The sequence below is a fragment of the Syngnathoides biaculeatus genome, chromosome 14 (assembly GCF_019802595.1).
Source record: "Syngnathoides biaculeatus isolate LvHL_M chromosome 14, ASM1980259v1, whole genome shotgun sequence".
Taxonomy (NCBI): Eukaryota; Metazoa; Chordata; class Actinopteri; order Syngnathiformes; family Syngnathidae; genus Syngnathoides; species Syngnathoides biaculeatus.
This window is the reverse complement of record NC_084653.1, coordinates 17,168,144-17,184,401: the sequence shown is the minus strand read 5'-3', so window position 1 is coordinate 17,184,401 and position 16,258 is coordinate 17,168,144. Positions and strand designations below refer to the sequence as shown.

At 40.7% G+C, this 16,258-nt stretch overlaps 1 protein-coding gene across 1 annotated transcript in view; it reads left to right on the top strand.

The window, feature by feature from the left end:
* mlphb (melanophilin b) overlaps positions 1 to 16,258 on the top strand; it is a 93,523-nt gene that overhangs the window by 58,522 nt on the left and 18,743 nt on the right. Inside the window, exons 2-3 of the mRNA XM_061841392.1 lie at positions 13,664 to 13,775; positions 15,035 to 15,199. Coding sequence (XP_061697376.1) covers positions 15,075 to 15,199 — 125 coding nt within the window. The 5' untranslated portion in view covers positions 13,664 to 13,775; positions 15,035 to 15,074. The remainder of the gene's footprint in view (positions 1 to 13,663; positions 13,776 to 15,034; positions 15,200 to 16,258) is intronic.

Genomic DNA, 16,258 nt, shown 5'->3' with positions numbered 1-16,258 from the left:
ACCAAAGTCCTTTGATTTACTTCACTCTCACATGATCTGCACTGGTGGACAGCCCACGGATTTTTCTGCCATTTCAGTTTTCTGCTGTGTTGGTGTATTTGTGCTGGCACTGCTAAAAATATTGACACGTGGAGCGTTAGAAGCTGCCATCACATTGAAATAATCATTTGATTCACAAGAGTTAAACAGTAATGTAAAATAGTCTTTTTACAGTTTGGGGTTTCATGGTGAGTCATCCAGCTTTATAATATTGAAAACTGACATTTTTTATGACTCTCTGTTGAGTCGTTGACAATATCTCTTCGGCCAACAGTTACTCTTGAAAGAGTGTTTTAGCACAAAGTGGCTGACTTCTTATGTCTTTACCAAAGTGGCATCTTGACACTTTTTGTGAGTCTACTCGTGATAGACATGCCTTCAAAAATTAATGTTACTAAGTCAAAATGGCTTTGAGGGATGATGGACGGACGGGATGACACCATTGGGATTCTGGGCAGGGGTTATTGTTTTCATTGGTGCAACAGTAGCTTCAGAGGTAAGATTATAATGGGCTCCCCCTATTGGGGTATTTTTAGCTTTGTGCTTTGGATGTTTATCCTGTTCAACAAGACATAATCCAGTGCTCAAACCAAGAGTAGATTCAAGACACCATGTGTCGGATGTGGCATAGCAGCCCAGGACCAAGCTCTCTGCACTGGGCAGCACATTTCTTTCCAGAATGCCTTGAGAGTCTTGGGATTTTATTGTTCCCAGCACAGATTAAAAACACCATGTGCCACATGTAGCAAAACTAGCTCCACAACAATTCATCCAAAAGACATTGTCCCAGAAGCATTGTAAGAAGCCCTTCCATGCTTTTGCACAATGTCAAATTTGAAATAATCGATGACAATCTTGAATTTATTATCTGTATTTCTATTTAAAAGACCTAAACCTCCATGCTTAAATGCATGTGAACAAGTTAACAGTGTCCAATGATACAGTTACAGTATCCTGGAAAAGAACGCTGTGCTTCTCGAGTCACGTCTTTGGAGCAAACTGTCTCTCTTACATGGGCCGTTGTGTGATGCACACATATTTCCACAGCCTATTTGAGGTTTGGAAAGACATTCTGGAATATTCCTTTGCAGTTTTTCCCCCTGCCTGTTGTACCTCCTACTCACACAAGAGTATATGACCAAGCTTCTTTCCCACAATGCCCATTTCATCACTGTTGGAGGTAAACTTACAAGCAAGATGCCTCAAAATGCACCATTTTTTGCAAGCACATGTATCCTGGTATCCATGTATTTATTTTACACGACCCCCTGCAATGCCCCCCATCCCCTCACCAAACATAACCATCACCAAAATTCACTTAGTAGCGACGAGACCAATTTTACCGTGAAGTTTAATGGACTGATCGAAAGTAGAAATCGGCCATTTTGTTTAAAACGTAGCAATTTTTTGCTAAATCCTACCAATTTTCCAGAAATGTACCCGAAATGAAAATTGAAAACATTTCAATTTAGAGTTGTACCCATTCTGGGTCCCACATTTATCGTGGAGAGAGAATGCCGTTTAAAGTCTTTTCATTCTGGAAGTTTTTTTCAGAAATAAGTTCATCCAAGGGGCCATTCATCATTTTTAAATGAATCAGTTTTACTAGTCAACACAAATTTGGGTGGACTTCCTAACAACAACTTGATGCACAAAAATGTCTCAACAGCTGATGTCTGAAACCGATGAACAGGAAATCTGTCATTTTGGTTTGAAGCTGGCGACACAGTGGAGCAGCTGGAAAGCGTTGGCCTCACAGTTCTGAGGTCCCGGGTTCAATCCCGGACCCCGCCTGTGTGGGGTTGCATGTTCTCCTCGTGCCTCCATGGCTTTCCTCCGGGCACTCCGGTGTCCTCCGACATCCCAAAAACATGGAACATTAATTGGACACTCTAAATTGCCCCAAGGTGTGATTTTGAGTGCGGCTGCTAGTCTCCATGTGCCCTGTGATTGGCTGGCAACCAGTTCAGGGTGGGTTAACCCTAACCCTATACAGCTGGGATAGGCTCCAGCACTTCCTGCGACCCTTGTGAGGATAAGCGGCCAAGAAAATGGATGGATGGTTTGAAGCAGCCATTTTAGGGAAAATTACAGGGCTCATATTCTATACTCCATCAAGATTGGAATTTGCCCAAATGATGCCTAACTGGAAGAGCTTATCTTTTTGTATTTATTATCGTAATGTATTTAATTATCCGTAACAGTTATCCATGACTGAATATATTGTAACATAGGAAGTGGAGCTTTTCACATATAAATGAATGTGTAATTGTATCATCATTGTTACAGTATTTCAGTTTGTTACAGGACCCCAAAGACACATTCTCTAACATTTGTACCTGAGCGTCGCACTTGTACGCTCAGGTCTCAACAACCCATGCCCAAAATAGAGCTAGAAATAACCCCTTTTTGGTTTGAAGTGTCCCAATTTTGGAAGATTTCCAGGGCTGGTATATGTTTTGCCTATGCCATCTAGTATGGGCAAAACATGCTGTCAATTTTTGATGATTATCTCAAAGATTCACAATGAAAAGTGGAACAAGGACCTGTTTGTCACATCACAAGATGTTTCCGTCTTTGAATGTTAGCTACAGAAAGAAAATAAGATCTTGAATCTTAGATTAGCGCCCTCAACAAGCAAAACAAGGTAACATCTTTGTACTTATATATAAAACAAACCAGTTGTATGCTTCATAGTCATTTTTCTTGTTCTCAGATCTGATAGTGTTCATTAGTACTCAACTAAATGACTTCAATATGGTGTCTGATGATATCAGTCTTTGAATTAAGTAAAGCACCCGTCACGACTGTCTCGCTGGTTGACTGAGCTGAGCGACAACTACATGCAGCTTTAACTTTTGTTGTAATCGCCACCATGTCCAAGTGTTCTGTTTGCATCTTCAAACCTTCACCACGAGCTCCCACAAGGAAAGTCGACTCTGCAAAAGAGTCAGCGCAGTTGGCTCGCTTCTCTGGTGGATCACGTCGAATTCTGCCAAGCAGCCTCCCACCCAAAAAGCTCCCCCGACGCAACGATTCAACCGAACAATGGCCGCTATTGAACGCTTACTGTGTGTGTTCAATTGACAGCTGGAGTCTATTAATGTTCAGGCCAGCAGCCATGACAACGACATATTGCCAACATACTGTGTATGCTAATTAATGCAGCAGTCTTCTTCCGTCTTCCTTCCAGAGAGAGTTTGCTGTCCTTAAAAGGCCCCCCTTGGTTTACAGATGTGACTCACTGCACAGTCGTCTTTTCCACCTCCCTGATTTACCTTGAGATGTTAGAATTTCCATGGAATGACTTTGGCTTACTTAACATCTGGAATCCATTTGGACTCATAGGCCTTACAGATACTGTATATCCTTTCATTTCCCCTGAATATGCAATGTTGATTGGTTTTTTAAAGTAATTAGGAAATGAAGCATGACATAAAAGCATCTAGTTTGGATCGCATGGTTTTGAGAACCCGCAGCATTATTCATTTGCTCGTACATATAACTTCGGTATTCACGTTCATTTCCGAGGTTTTGTTACATCATGGCCAAGGCATGACAACCACCTTCACGCGCGAGTTACCAAACACACTTTTGCTACATTTTGGTACTATACTTAACAGAAAACGCATGCATACATCCACATTTTGAGCTTCAAAAACATACAAAAGTGTTTTTTCCCTTTTGGGTTCTGCTTCACACCTACTTTTTCACACATTGGCAGCATACTTGTTGCCAGATTGATTATGCCACAAGCATTAATCAATACGTCCTACCATGAATGGGACCCAAGAAATGTTTGTATGCAAACTTTTTCTTCCCCAAATTATATAGTATTGTAAACATGACTAGAAATCTAATTCAATAGACCCCAAAAAATCTGATAAGCACAGTAGTTTAAAAGAAAAAAAATCACCCTTTTCACTTGGTTTTATGGCCAGCATTTAATTGATTTTAGTAATCCTAACCAGTTTTTCACCCAGAGATGGCGCTCTGGTTTTCACATTGGTCTAACTAATATGGATAGGTTTCCAGTGACGTCACCACCATCCTTAGACCACTCAGATAAATTAACGATGGAAAAAAACTTCACGCTTCACCTGTTTTCTCTGACCTCTTTGACTCACAAGGTGGCGTAATTGGAAACCTATCCATTGCTAGCTCAAATTAGTTCTGCTCACCATCATTAAATCCATTTATTTTCTCTTTGGTTTACCCTTGTCCGGAGTCCTGGTGAGGTAGAAACTGTTCCACATGATTTTGGGCGAGAGGCTGACTAGACTCTCGACTGTTCGCCAGCCAGTCATGGTGAATTTTTATCAGACTTTACAGTATGCAAAAGTTAATCTGAAGAAAGTGTTTGGATTAAATGGTGTTGTTTTGAGAAAAAGAATTCAAAACATGATTCTGGTAAAACACTGTTCTTTAACTTTGGTTTCCATCTTCTTACCACTTCACATTTGTTTTTTTTTTTTCTTCTAAGCAAGGCTCTTTCCAAATAATTTTAGATATCATTGTCCCATCCATCCATTTTCAAAACTGCTTATTGTTTTGAGGGTTGCACTTAGCTGAAGACAATCCCTGCTGAGTTCAGGTAAAAAAAAGATAGATTAAAACCTTGACCAGTCTATATTCATACCCGCACTAAGTGGGAACTGAACCCTACTCTGTGTACGCCAAAGTCAGACCAACTGGGCATATGCCAATTGCCTATTGAGCATGTGTCGAGCTAAAGTGTGCAAAGCTAAAGCAACCTCACTGGAATTGATTTAGTCCAAACTTAAAACAATAATGTTGTCAGTGCCAAGACAATGTTTACTCGAACAAATGTATGACTATCAACATGGGGTTGCTAGACAATGGGTTTATTTTGTCTCTGAAGTGGAGGCATGCTGTGGTGTTCCCGGGTCCAGCTGGCAAATGAGGGATAGGGCCAAGTCAAAGCATTTTATACCAAAGTTGACCTGGAATGTTCTATGCTCCAGCAATGGTGAGTGTGGGAATGAAGTCAGGAAATGGGCCCAAGCAGGTTGGAATGGGCGGAGGAAGGTTTCACGTGTGTTATGTGACTGAAGAGTTAGAATGAAGGGTCATGTTTATAAGACAGTGGTGAAGCCAGCTATGATGTACGGATGAGAGACGGTAGCATTGAGGAGACCACAAGAACCAGGGCTGCAGGTGGTGAAAATTAAGATTTTTAGGTTCTCTCCAGGAATGACCAGGTTGGATAGGATTAGAAATGAGCTCATTAGAGGCACAGCCAAAGTTAGATGCTTTGGAGACGAAGTTTGAGAGAACAGACTTTGATGGTTTGGACATGTCCATAGGAGAGAGAGGGAGTATATTGGTAGAAAGATGATGTGGATTCAGCTGGAAGGCCTGAGGGGTCAAGGAAGACCAAAGAGAAGGTTGATGGATGTTGTGAGGCAAGATATGAAGGCAGTTGTTCTTTGAGAGGGGAATGCAGGAGATAGGCTTACATGGATAATCATCACACACTTTGGCCACTCCTAATGGGACAACCCATACGGACAAGAAAAGGAAGACAAAGATTGACAAAGCACATCTGGTGATGCAGACTGTGTGAACGCTGAAGTTCCTGTTTCATAACAACAGCTGTGCGCACTGTAACTTAAAATATAATTTGTCCTCATCTCATCGTTCCCAGCGTAGCCTATACACTATAACAACTGAAAAAGGAAAAGATTCAATTTACACTTCCCTCTGAAGGTATTGCAAGCTTTGTTTTTGCTTGGGACTAAAAACATGCAGCTCAGCATTTCAGCCCGACAAGTTATTTGCATATCGATCGGAGGCCCGATTTAGAAGCGGTAGCATTTTTACCAATTTCAGGACTAAACGTCCCCACTCAGATTCTGATTTAAGTTTTATACATGAAGACCACACTTACAGTTTGAGTAGTGTGGTCATTGTGAAAACCAGAGCGATGTCTATTGTTCAAAAGATTCGAGACAGAAACGCTCTGCTCACAATCCCTAAATTGGTTACATTCAACACATTCTTTCTCAACCATTCTTGCTCTGGATGCATGCTTTTGGTTTTATTGTTCTGAAAAATACATGATCTTCTACCCAAACCTATATGTCTTACAGTGGGTTGGACATTTTACCATTTTTTTCTGTGTGTGTGTGTTGAGGTGGAAGGTTTTACGAGCAACATTTACGCGAGCAGAGGTTTTACTGGGTGTGGATTGCATGATGTTAATGGCAATTTTTAGTTTGAGGGTGGCCAAGAAGGCCAGAAAATACAGTTATAAAAGCAAATGTGCTCTTTTTCTAAAATTAGCTCGTTACAGCTGCAGTCTGGCCAAACCAAAGTTTGTGTAAAAAAAAAAAAAAAAAAAACATCCTCGTAATTTATAACACTTTGAATTTTCGTCATAATCATATAAAAAAATTACGATGGTTTTGTTTAGAAACCTCACAATCAGCTGTTGTGTGTGTTGGATGTAATACAAGAACCTCTCCTTGGTGCATGCGCTAATGTTTGTAAGCCTGCATGTACCAAACAACTTGAGAACTCCCATAGTTTCATGCTGTTTGACAGGCTATTCCATGACTATATTCCACTGGGGAGTGTTGCTTTAAAACAACATTTGCTTCCAGGCTTGCAGTGTAAAGGTGCTACTGTCTGGCACTTAAGTTAAATAAAACATGTTTCGGGGGGTTCTTCAACACGCCAAAATTGTGATAATGACACACATGTATTTATTTAAATATGATAAGCTCCGATCCATTGACAATTGCTCAACGTTGATCAGCCGTAACAATAGAATAATTGAGGCTGATTTGGGCTCATTTGGGCAAAATTCCCAAGTAGGAGTTTGGCAAAGCAAAAATGGCTGCTTCAAACGGAAATGGACAACTTCCTGTTACAGTTTCAAGTATCGGTCTTTGAGACTTTTTCAAGCTTCCTGTTGTGAGATTTCCAGTTGACTGGTGAAACTGGGGTCGAGCGCAATTATTTGGCATTTTTTTCCAATGGACACATTCATTCGATGTAGTAATACATGATAACAAAATTCAGCCCCAAAGCCTGTTTCACTTAAAAGCATGACATTTGCCAGGTGTGTTTTGTCATGAGTAAAAATACCAAAAAAAGTCTTACGATGCTACACACACAAAATAATGTCAACAAGTTTTGTTTGAAATCGTCCTAAATCGTGACCAATCGCGACTAAATTTGAAGAACCACATGTGTTACACATATGGATGACACTTTTATCATTTCAAACGGGTAGAGCATGTGGGCAATGTTTGGCAACTCGGCATGTAACAAAACCCTCACAACTCTGTTTCACAACGCCAGAGAAGGATAAAACACCAACACGGACCGCACACATCTGAAGCTGTTTCTGTATAGTCCTTATAAACCTAAATGTAAGATCTTACAGCAGGGGTGTCAAACTCATTTTTGTCGCAGGCCACATTGTAGTTATGGTTTCCCTCAGAGGGCCTTTCTGACTAAAAACCATGAAAATCTTTCGTCCCATCATATTTACATGTGAAATTTATGAACTAGTTTTGGAATTACAAATATTGCTGATGTTTGGGTACACAATAATGCTTGCAATACCTCAACATTATCAGTTATGATATGACAATTTGATATTTTGGTACAGATTTGTCATGATCCTGCCGCTCCAGCCTGGGCCGTGCGGATGTCCGCGCGGTTGCTCTGATTGGGAGGTGCACACCTGCGCCTCATGCATCCTGATTATGCTGTGTATTTATATGACCCCGATGACAACTGGCCGGCGCCAGTTCGTTGAGCTTCATGTCCCGTTCGAGTGCTCCGGTATCCCTGATCGACAACCCGTGTGTACCGACCTTGGCCTGTTCTTCGACCAACCTTGTAAGCCTGACTCCTTTGATATTTCTTCCTGCTTTGATCGTTCTCCTGTGTACCGACTCCTGCCTGCCTGCTCACCTGCTCTCTTCGCCCGACGTCCCAACTACCGATGCTGCACCGGACTGCCTGCTTCTCCTTGAACTACCTTGCATCGTCCGAGTCCTGCATTTGGGTCCTACTCTCGTTCCGATGCTACGTGACAAGATTTTAACAAAAATCACGGAAGTTCATACCCATAATTTGCCTTCGCGGGCCACATAAAATCATGCGGCGGGCCAGATCTGGCCCCTGGGTCTTGAGTTTGACACCTGTGTCTTATAGGAAAAATAGCATCCATCATTCACAATAGCGCTGGTTGTTATTCGGGTTGCAGATGAGCTAAAGCCTATCCTTGTGCATTTTGGATGCGAGGCAGTACGCACTGTGGACCAGTTGCCAGCCAATCGCAGGGTGTATATAGACAAACCACTATTCGCACCGCAGGACTATTTAGTTTTTCGTGAATGTACCCCCATTTTTGAGAAGCACATGGTATGATATATTCTACAAACCAAACGCTGTACTGCGGATTTATCATGTTATCTTGATTCTTTAAACTGCTTTCATATGTAAGAAAAACCTCCCCTCCCAGCTATTCCTCATTGGATGCGTGGAAGGAAACTTTTAGCCTCCAAAAGCTATAAAATGGAGGTTTTCTCATAAAACCACTGGATATCATCCACGTTGCGTAACAAAGATCCTTTGAATACGACACTGAAACATCTCTGTTCCAGTCCAAAGGCGTACTTCTCGAAATGTTTCATGTACTGCACGGAATTTGTGACCTGAATCACCTTTTGCAACCAGTAGCCAATAGCTGTCGGTATTATGGTCTATATACACAGCATATGCTCAAAGTGTATGTTTTGATTCAAGTTCTGCCTTTCCTGTAAACATCCACAAAGGCCAAGCCAGTGCGGGAAGACTCCGTGGTGCACATTCACGCGTGCACTGTTCGAGGAATGTGACCGTTTCCTGCAATTATGTCTTTGTCACAACACTTTCTATCTCCTTGCTTCTTGATAATTAGCATCAACTCCTATGCTCATTGGGGAAGATGGAGGGGGTAGAGAGAGAGTCAGAGATTCCATATCGGAGTTTACATCTAAGGATACCAATCTGAAAAAAAACAGGAAAAAGTCAGCGAGACAAGGAGACGCCCAAACATCAAGTTAATTGGTCATGAAAAAACATGCCTGCAAGCTCGCCAATTTTTACCGAGCGCCTGTTTCCTGGTGGAAATGTATCTATTCCAAATACGTACCTCACAACACCCCCAAACTCCCCCACTGGAAGATTAAGGGAAAAAAATTCCAATGTCAACGGGTGGACATGGCTATCAAAATGTTAAGCATGTAAAAGTCTTAAAAAATGAACAGGAAGTCAGTCATTCTGGTTTGACGCTGAGCCACTTTGGGTGTATTCCGGGCATCATACTCCATTAGAAAGTAGGGGGTGGGGGGAATTGCCCCGGACACAAATTCCCAAAATTCATATGAAAATGGGTGGAGTTGTCTATCTTAAACGGATTGACGAAAAAGTCTCAAGGACCCGACCATAAAATTGAACAGGAAATCAGGCATCATGGCTTAAAGCGCAGACGTTTCTGGCAAATTCCTGGCCTCATAATTGTTTTAGCAGCGCGGTGGGCGACTGGTTAGCACATATGCCTCACATTTCTGAGCTGTGGGAGTTTGCATGTTCTGCCCGTGCCTGCTTGGGTCTCTCCAGGTGCGCCAGTTTCCTCCCACATCCCATAAACATGCGTAGCAAGTTAATTGAAAACTCTACATTGGCTGTAGGAATGTGCGTGCAAAAGGTTGTTTGCTTATCTGTGCTCTGCGATTAGCTGCCGATCAGTTCAGGGTGTACCCCTCCGCTAGCCTAGAATCAGCTGGGATAGGGTCCAGCACGCCTGTGATAAGATAGACGGGAAATGGATGGAAGGATAATTTTTTTGAGAGTTGAAAAAAAATGAGCCCTAGACACCAGTTTCAATAATAAACCCAAAATTGCTTTGACAAGTCTATCAAATCGGGACTCAATCAGAAGTCTCAGGGACATCAACATGAAATTGTACAGGATGCCTGCTTATCATTTGGGATATTTGAAAAAAAATTGTCACACTAGCCTCCATTCATTCATTTTCTGAGACGCTTATCCTTACATGGGTCATGGGAGTGCTGGAGCCAATCCCAGCTATAATCGAGCAGGAGGGAGAGTAAAACCTGGACTCGTTGCCAGCCAATCGCAGCCTACATAGAGACAGAGAACAGTCGTACTACCAATCATACATTAGGTCAATTTAGAGTCTCTAATGATTGCATGTTTTTGGGTTGTGGGAGGAAACCGGAGTGCCCGGAGAAAACCCACGTAGCCATGTGAAGAACATCCAAACTCCACACGGGTGGGGCCGGGATTTGAACCCCGGTCCTCAGATCTGTGAGGCCACTGCTCTCACCGTGCGACCTAAGTAATCAACAGTTGAGCATATTTGTATAGCACTTAATTTTTATAGCACTCAGTTACAAAAGGGTCTCAAAAGAACACCTCCTAATCTAACACCCCCACCACCACCACCACACTCACATAGTCTGGCGCTTTAAAATGTTCAGTACGATGGGAGAAAGAGTTCATTTAAAGAAAAAAGGTGCCATGAGGTAGACGCTCTTTGTGGTTTTGCCTCAGGAGCTGGCCCAGTTGGTCGGAGCAGAATGCTCACACAAATACAGACACAAAATTGGGTGTACATGTTTAACATAGCAACATGTTAAAAACAAAAAAAGTTTTCAGGACCCCAGTGTGAAATTGTAATTATTTTAAATTTAAGATGGTACATTACAATTCTTCGATTTTTGTTTTTGTATAGCATTGTTTACTGTTGGAATTTGGATTGTGTGATCTTTTGTCAGTTATGTTGTATTTGTTTGTGATCATCTAGGGTTTTTATAAACATTATCCGCTGACCCCATATTGGGTTCTTCTTAAAGACTTTCACAAAGGCTAAACAATGATGTCACTACAAAGGTTGGCTGTCCCATTCCGGTCATCCTGTAGGTGGAGCTAATGCACAACACAGACATATTGACAACTGCCAAACATCTGAAAGAGAAGAAGACATCCAAATAATCACAACTTTGTCAAGGGTATAAACCATGCATTAAGTCACGTACTGGTCTTTAATGCCAAAAGCTCTGTGTTCATTGTATTTAAAAAAAAAAAAAAAAAAAAGGCCCTATGTGGCATTCATCCCCCGACTCCCATCACATATCATGTTTTCTAGTCTTGCAAGCTGATCATAAATGGGCAATAGTCACACGTTGACGACAAGCAAGTGCCACAATAAAAATCTGCAGATGTGCTGTCAGAGGAAAACACATGAACACACACACCCACACACACGTTAACAACAAACACAGGAGGGGTCGACAGGGGGGTTTATTCAAAGGACAATATCCGGGGTTATATACATTAATTTATTCATCTTTTGTTCCGCTTCTATCACACATTGTAAATACTGTAAATGTTTTGGGGTTTTTTTACTTTTCTTTATTAAACACCTAAAATCCAGAACAAAATTCGGGCTACATTTACAGATAAAGAGAAATATATTTGGATTCATCTTTTGTTTTTGTTTTTTTTACAAAGGATACAACTTTTAAAAATAACTTTTTCTTCAAGGCATACAACCTTTTTTTCTTACAAATATTCAAAGACCCTGAACTGGTTTCCAGCCAATTGCAGGGCATGTGAACAAACAACCATTCATACTCATATTCACACAAAGAGGCAATTTAGCAAGCAAAAAAGATTTATTTATATTGTCCATTTCATACATAAGCGAATGTTCTGTACATTTAAAACAAACAAAAATCATCCTGTAAACATTTAAAATGAAGAGGAAAAAAACGCACAACTGAAACGACGTGCAAGTAAAAAGTGAAATACTGTGCAAGTGGAAATACTCTAAAACACTGGTGTCAAACACAAGGCCCAGCGGCCAGATTCGGCCTGCCACATGATTTTATGTGGCCGGTGAAGCCAAATCTACAGTGTCATTCTTGTAAAAATCTGTACCAAAATTTCAAACTGTCATATATCATAAATGATAAAGTTGAGATATTATAAGCATTTTTGTGTTACCAGTTGATTTCTACTATTGATTTCTGATACCAAAACTAGTCCATAAAGTGAGGATGTAAATATGATGAGACAATTAAATATTTTTATTGCTTCACAGTCATGACGGCCCTCTGAGGGAAACCGGAATTACAACGTGGCCCGCGGGAAAAAATGAGTTTGACACCCCTGCTCTAAAACAGGAAAAAAAAGAAGAGTTTTTTTTTTTTTTTAAATCTTAACTTGAAATTCTACACACATGGGGGTGATGTCACATTTAGAGTCTTCACTTTAGCTGCCATGGAAGTTTTGGGGATGTGAAAACGCCACACAGGTGTGGCTTGAAATTGAACCCAAGTACCTGTAGTGCTTTGCGAGTTTGGACCCTACGCGTGTTCACGAGTCAAGGAAGATATGACCAATGATTCGAAAAAGTTAACAGCAAATGGATTTATTACAAAGGAATGTGCAGTACAGACGTCCGGGTTTTGTCTAGGTATCTGCCGCACACGAGACGTATGTCTTCTGGCAGGATAGCCAAAGAAGAAGACAAAAGCTGCCCAGTAACACAAGGTTTTTATATGTTGGGTCCATGGTAGAAGTGGCTCCCCCCCCGCGCAGTCAGATCCTGGGCCGGGATGGTAATTTTCCACTCCTTATCTGGTGTCGTTCGTCTCCACGGCAATGCCTGGGAGAGGAGGATGGCGCCAGCCGGTTTTCTGCGTACAAAGACCAAGGACAACCACCGGCTCCACAACACATCCTTGTCTGATTAGCAAATGGGCAACACTTTATCCATTGATTAAATGTATAGGGTCATATTTCAGCAAATAATGAAAGTGCAATAAAAGTAAAATAGTCTTCATACCTCAGGACTGTGAGGTGGATGTGCTAACCAGTTGTACACCTTAACGCATAAAAAAAAAACGAAAAACACTGTCAAGAATTAGCCCAAGTTTTGGTATTTATTTATGTATGTATGTATTTGTTTGTTTGTTTGTTTCAGGATGTAGTCCGCCTTTCGCCCAATGTTAGCTGGGATAGGCTGCGACACTCCCGCGACCCTGGTGAGGATACGGGGTCTAGGAAATGGAAATGGAAACTTATTCCATTTCAAATGTGTCCCAGAGACACAACAGGAAATCTTAAGTTAACGTTGAATGAACAAATGGGAAAACGGGACTGCCGACAGCGGGTCCCGTGCCTCAAATTAGCCTCTTTGAAAACCTAAACTAGTGAGAAGGAAGCGGAAATCGGACTAATTGAGAGTTGAGAATACACGAATACCACTGACGTGTATTTTTATGTTTAATTGTACTTTTCTGTTGTCACAGCAAATTAGAAGCGTTGTGATGATTTTACACTTCACCTAAGAATGAAAGCACACATGACAATTATAGGGGAATTCAAACTTGTGTATGAGCAACATCAAACATTACAAGGAGGATCCAGCTGGCCAGTCAATACATAACCCGACATTGCTTTCCTTTTGATGCGCGGTCCAAGTACAGTGCCTTCAAATACCGTATGTCAATTGAAGACAGCGTGTTTGTTGTCCCCACCCCCACCTTTTCTTGTTCTTCCCACCCTGCAGTTAACAAGACATGTGATTAGAATTGCCGTCGGCCGTTGCTTGCTTTGCCCCGGCAGTCATCTCGGTGTGCCTTCAGAGGAAATCCCTCCTTTGAGGCTTCTCGGTCCACAAGGTAAGAGAAGTTACAGGTTATCAAGATGTCATTGTTTGCCTTGCTTTGTAGATCATCCTATGGCATTTGTAGTATTATATACACACAATATAATGTCATTAGCCATTCTGATGATGTTAGGGATCATATTAAACCACTTCGAAGTTTAGAAGTCTTGAACAAAAAAAATAAATAAAATGCTAAAATAAATAAATAAATTGAATTACAGTTTTTCGGATGGCCTTCTTTATGTTATTTTCATTGTATATGTATCTACTTTTATTTGCACAGACCTGACATGACCCACACGAACACTGAATACTATATTATAAATGATCATTGATCATAGCGGTCATATCTATCTATCTATCTATCTATCTATCTAAAATTTTCTAGAAAAGATAAAGCTTTTTCAAAATTTAAACTTACTGTCAAAAAATATGCAGCTTTTTTTCTTGAAATACACTATTTTTAATTGAAATATGTAGATTGAAATATCAATTATTTTTCAGGATTTGTCTTGAAAAGAAACTACACAACTTTTAATGGAAAAAAAAATTAAGTCAAAAACTATTTTTTCCCTCCAAAGGGACGTTGGAGCTCATTCACCACGTGAAAGGTTAAAAAAAAAAAAAAAAAAAAAAAAAAAAAAAAAAAACGGCCCCAAACTGTTTTGCTCATCTATATGAAAACGGCTGGACATATTAATTATAGTAGGATTCAGTACATGGAAAATTTTTATCTGGCCCATTCCAGAAATTGAACAGGAATTTGACCATTTTGGTTTGAAGTGTAGCCATTTTAGCCAAGTTCCAGGACTCGTTCCTCAACAAAAACAAAACATGTCGATCCCAAGCTGCTGGTCAAATCCTGTTTTTTTCAGTGCTTTCACAAATGCACGTTTGCATGTTACTCAAGTGGACTCAAGTAATTCACTTTTACTTTACTTTTACTTTTACTTGAGTCCACCTTGATAGGTTCAAACTGCACATCTTGTGTGTCTACCTCGTTGAAAACTGTTACATTGGATTTGTTATGGATACGCTATATTTTCGTGCTGAGCCTCAAGGTTCTGTTAAAGGGATCTGTGTCTGTAATGCATTATCCCACCAAACAAAAAGATATGGGGTCTTCATGATAACACTTCAAACTGTTGTGGCCATGTAATGATTAACAGTTGTGGTGTAACCACAAAATCAGTGACAGTGCAGCACTGATGAATTATGATGTTTTCACTGGGATTGTGATCTCAAATCCACATACCCTTCTTGTCGTCTCAGCAAAGCCAATCAGCTGACGAGCAGGACCAAAATCAGCAGAATGCTGGGCACCGTGAGCGGCAGGGAGTTGGATCTATCCAGGCTCACAGACGACGAGGCCCAGCATGTGTGGCAAGTCGTTCAGCGAGATTTCGACCTGAGGAAGAAAGAGGAAGACAGGCTTGGGTAACAATGATGTCAAAATATTATAATTGACATTTCAGCCTTCATTTGAAAGCATCACAATTGGTTAAAATGCACAATCTGTAGGTGTTAAATGTAGCAATTTGCTTAGACTGTCAAAAATGTTCCATTTCCCTCCCATGATAAACATCTTTGTTGTGTTGTCAATGGTTTTTTTTTCTTGCTGCATAATGAAGGATTTCCTCGTCAGTTTGGTTACATTTTTCTTGAAATGGTAGACGACATGTTTCTGTTGACTTCTGAGCTAATTTTGCGGGACCCAATGTTCACCAATGCGTTCTTGGAAGTTTTTGCTGGAGTCGCTTGTTTTATAGTTTCTCTCTGTAAAGCTCTCAAAATGAAGTGCAGTCAATATGACAAGCAGAGGAAAAAAAAATGTAAGAAAACAGTGAAAGTGAGAGACAATGGAAAATCAGAGTGAACCATTGTCTTGCCCAACCATTTCTGTTACAGCATCCCGAAAAGGAAAAAAAAGACTAATCCGCCTCACAACCCACCTATGTAAACAATCATCATTATCCAATAGCCATGGTTAAAGAAAATCAAAGCAGAAGCGCTAAAGAAAACAACTGCATAATTGTCTCACCATAAGAGTGCGTCACAAATTAAACTCGGGATGGGTTTCTTGCATAAAAAAGCCGCAAGATTCTTGTTAAACATTGTTTTATAATCAGAAAATTTGAATGGGAGTCTCTAATTGGATTCTCATGTTTCATTAGAACGCCCTCTTTCTGCTGTTATAGTTCCACATGATGCTCAAGCAGTTGTGGTGGATTTTAGAAGTATCGATCAATAAATCAGTAAACAAAAAAGTCATTCTCAGCTTTCTGGAGTATTCTTGGGGTTTTTGTACCTTTTTTTTTTTTACCCCAACTTCTGTCTTCCATCTCGTTACGTAAAAAAAAAAAAAAAACGCTGTGAAATACAGGAGGATTAGCTGTTCGAGATGCTTGTCTCGTCATCAATTGTATTTATTGGTCTTGTTCTAGGCGGCATGGTGGCCCGACTGGTTAGAGTGTCAGTCTCGCAGTTTTAAGAACC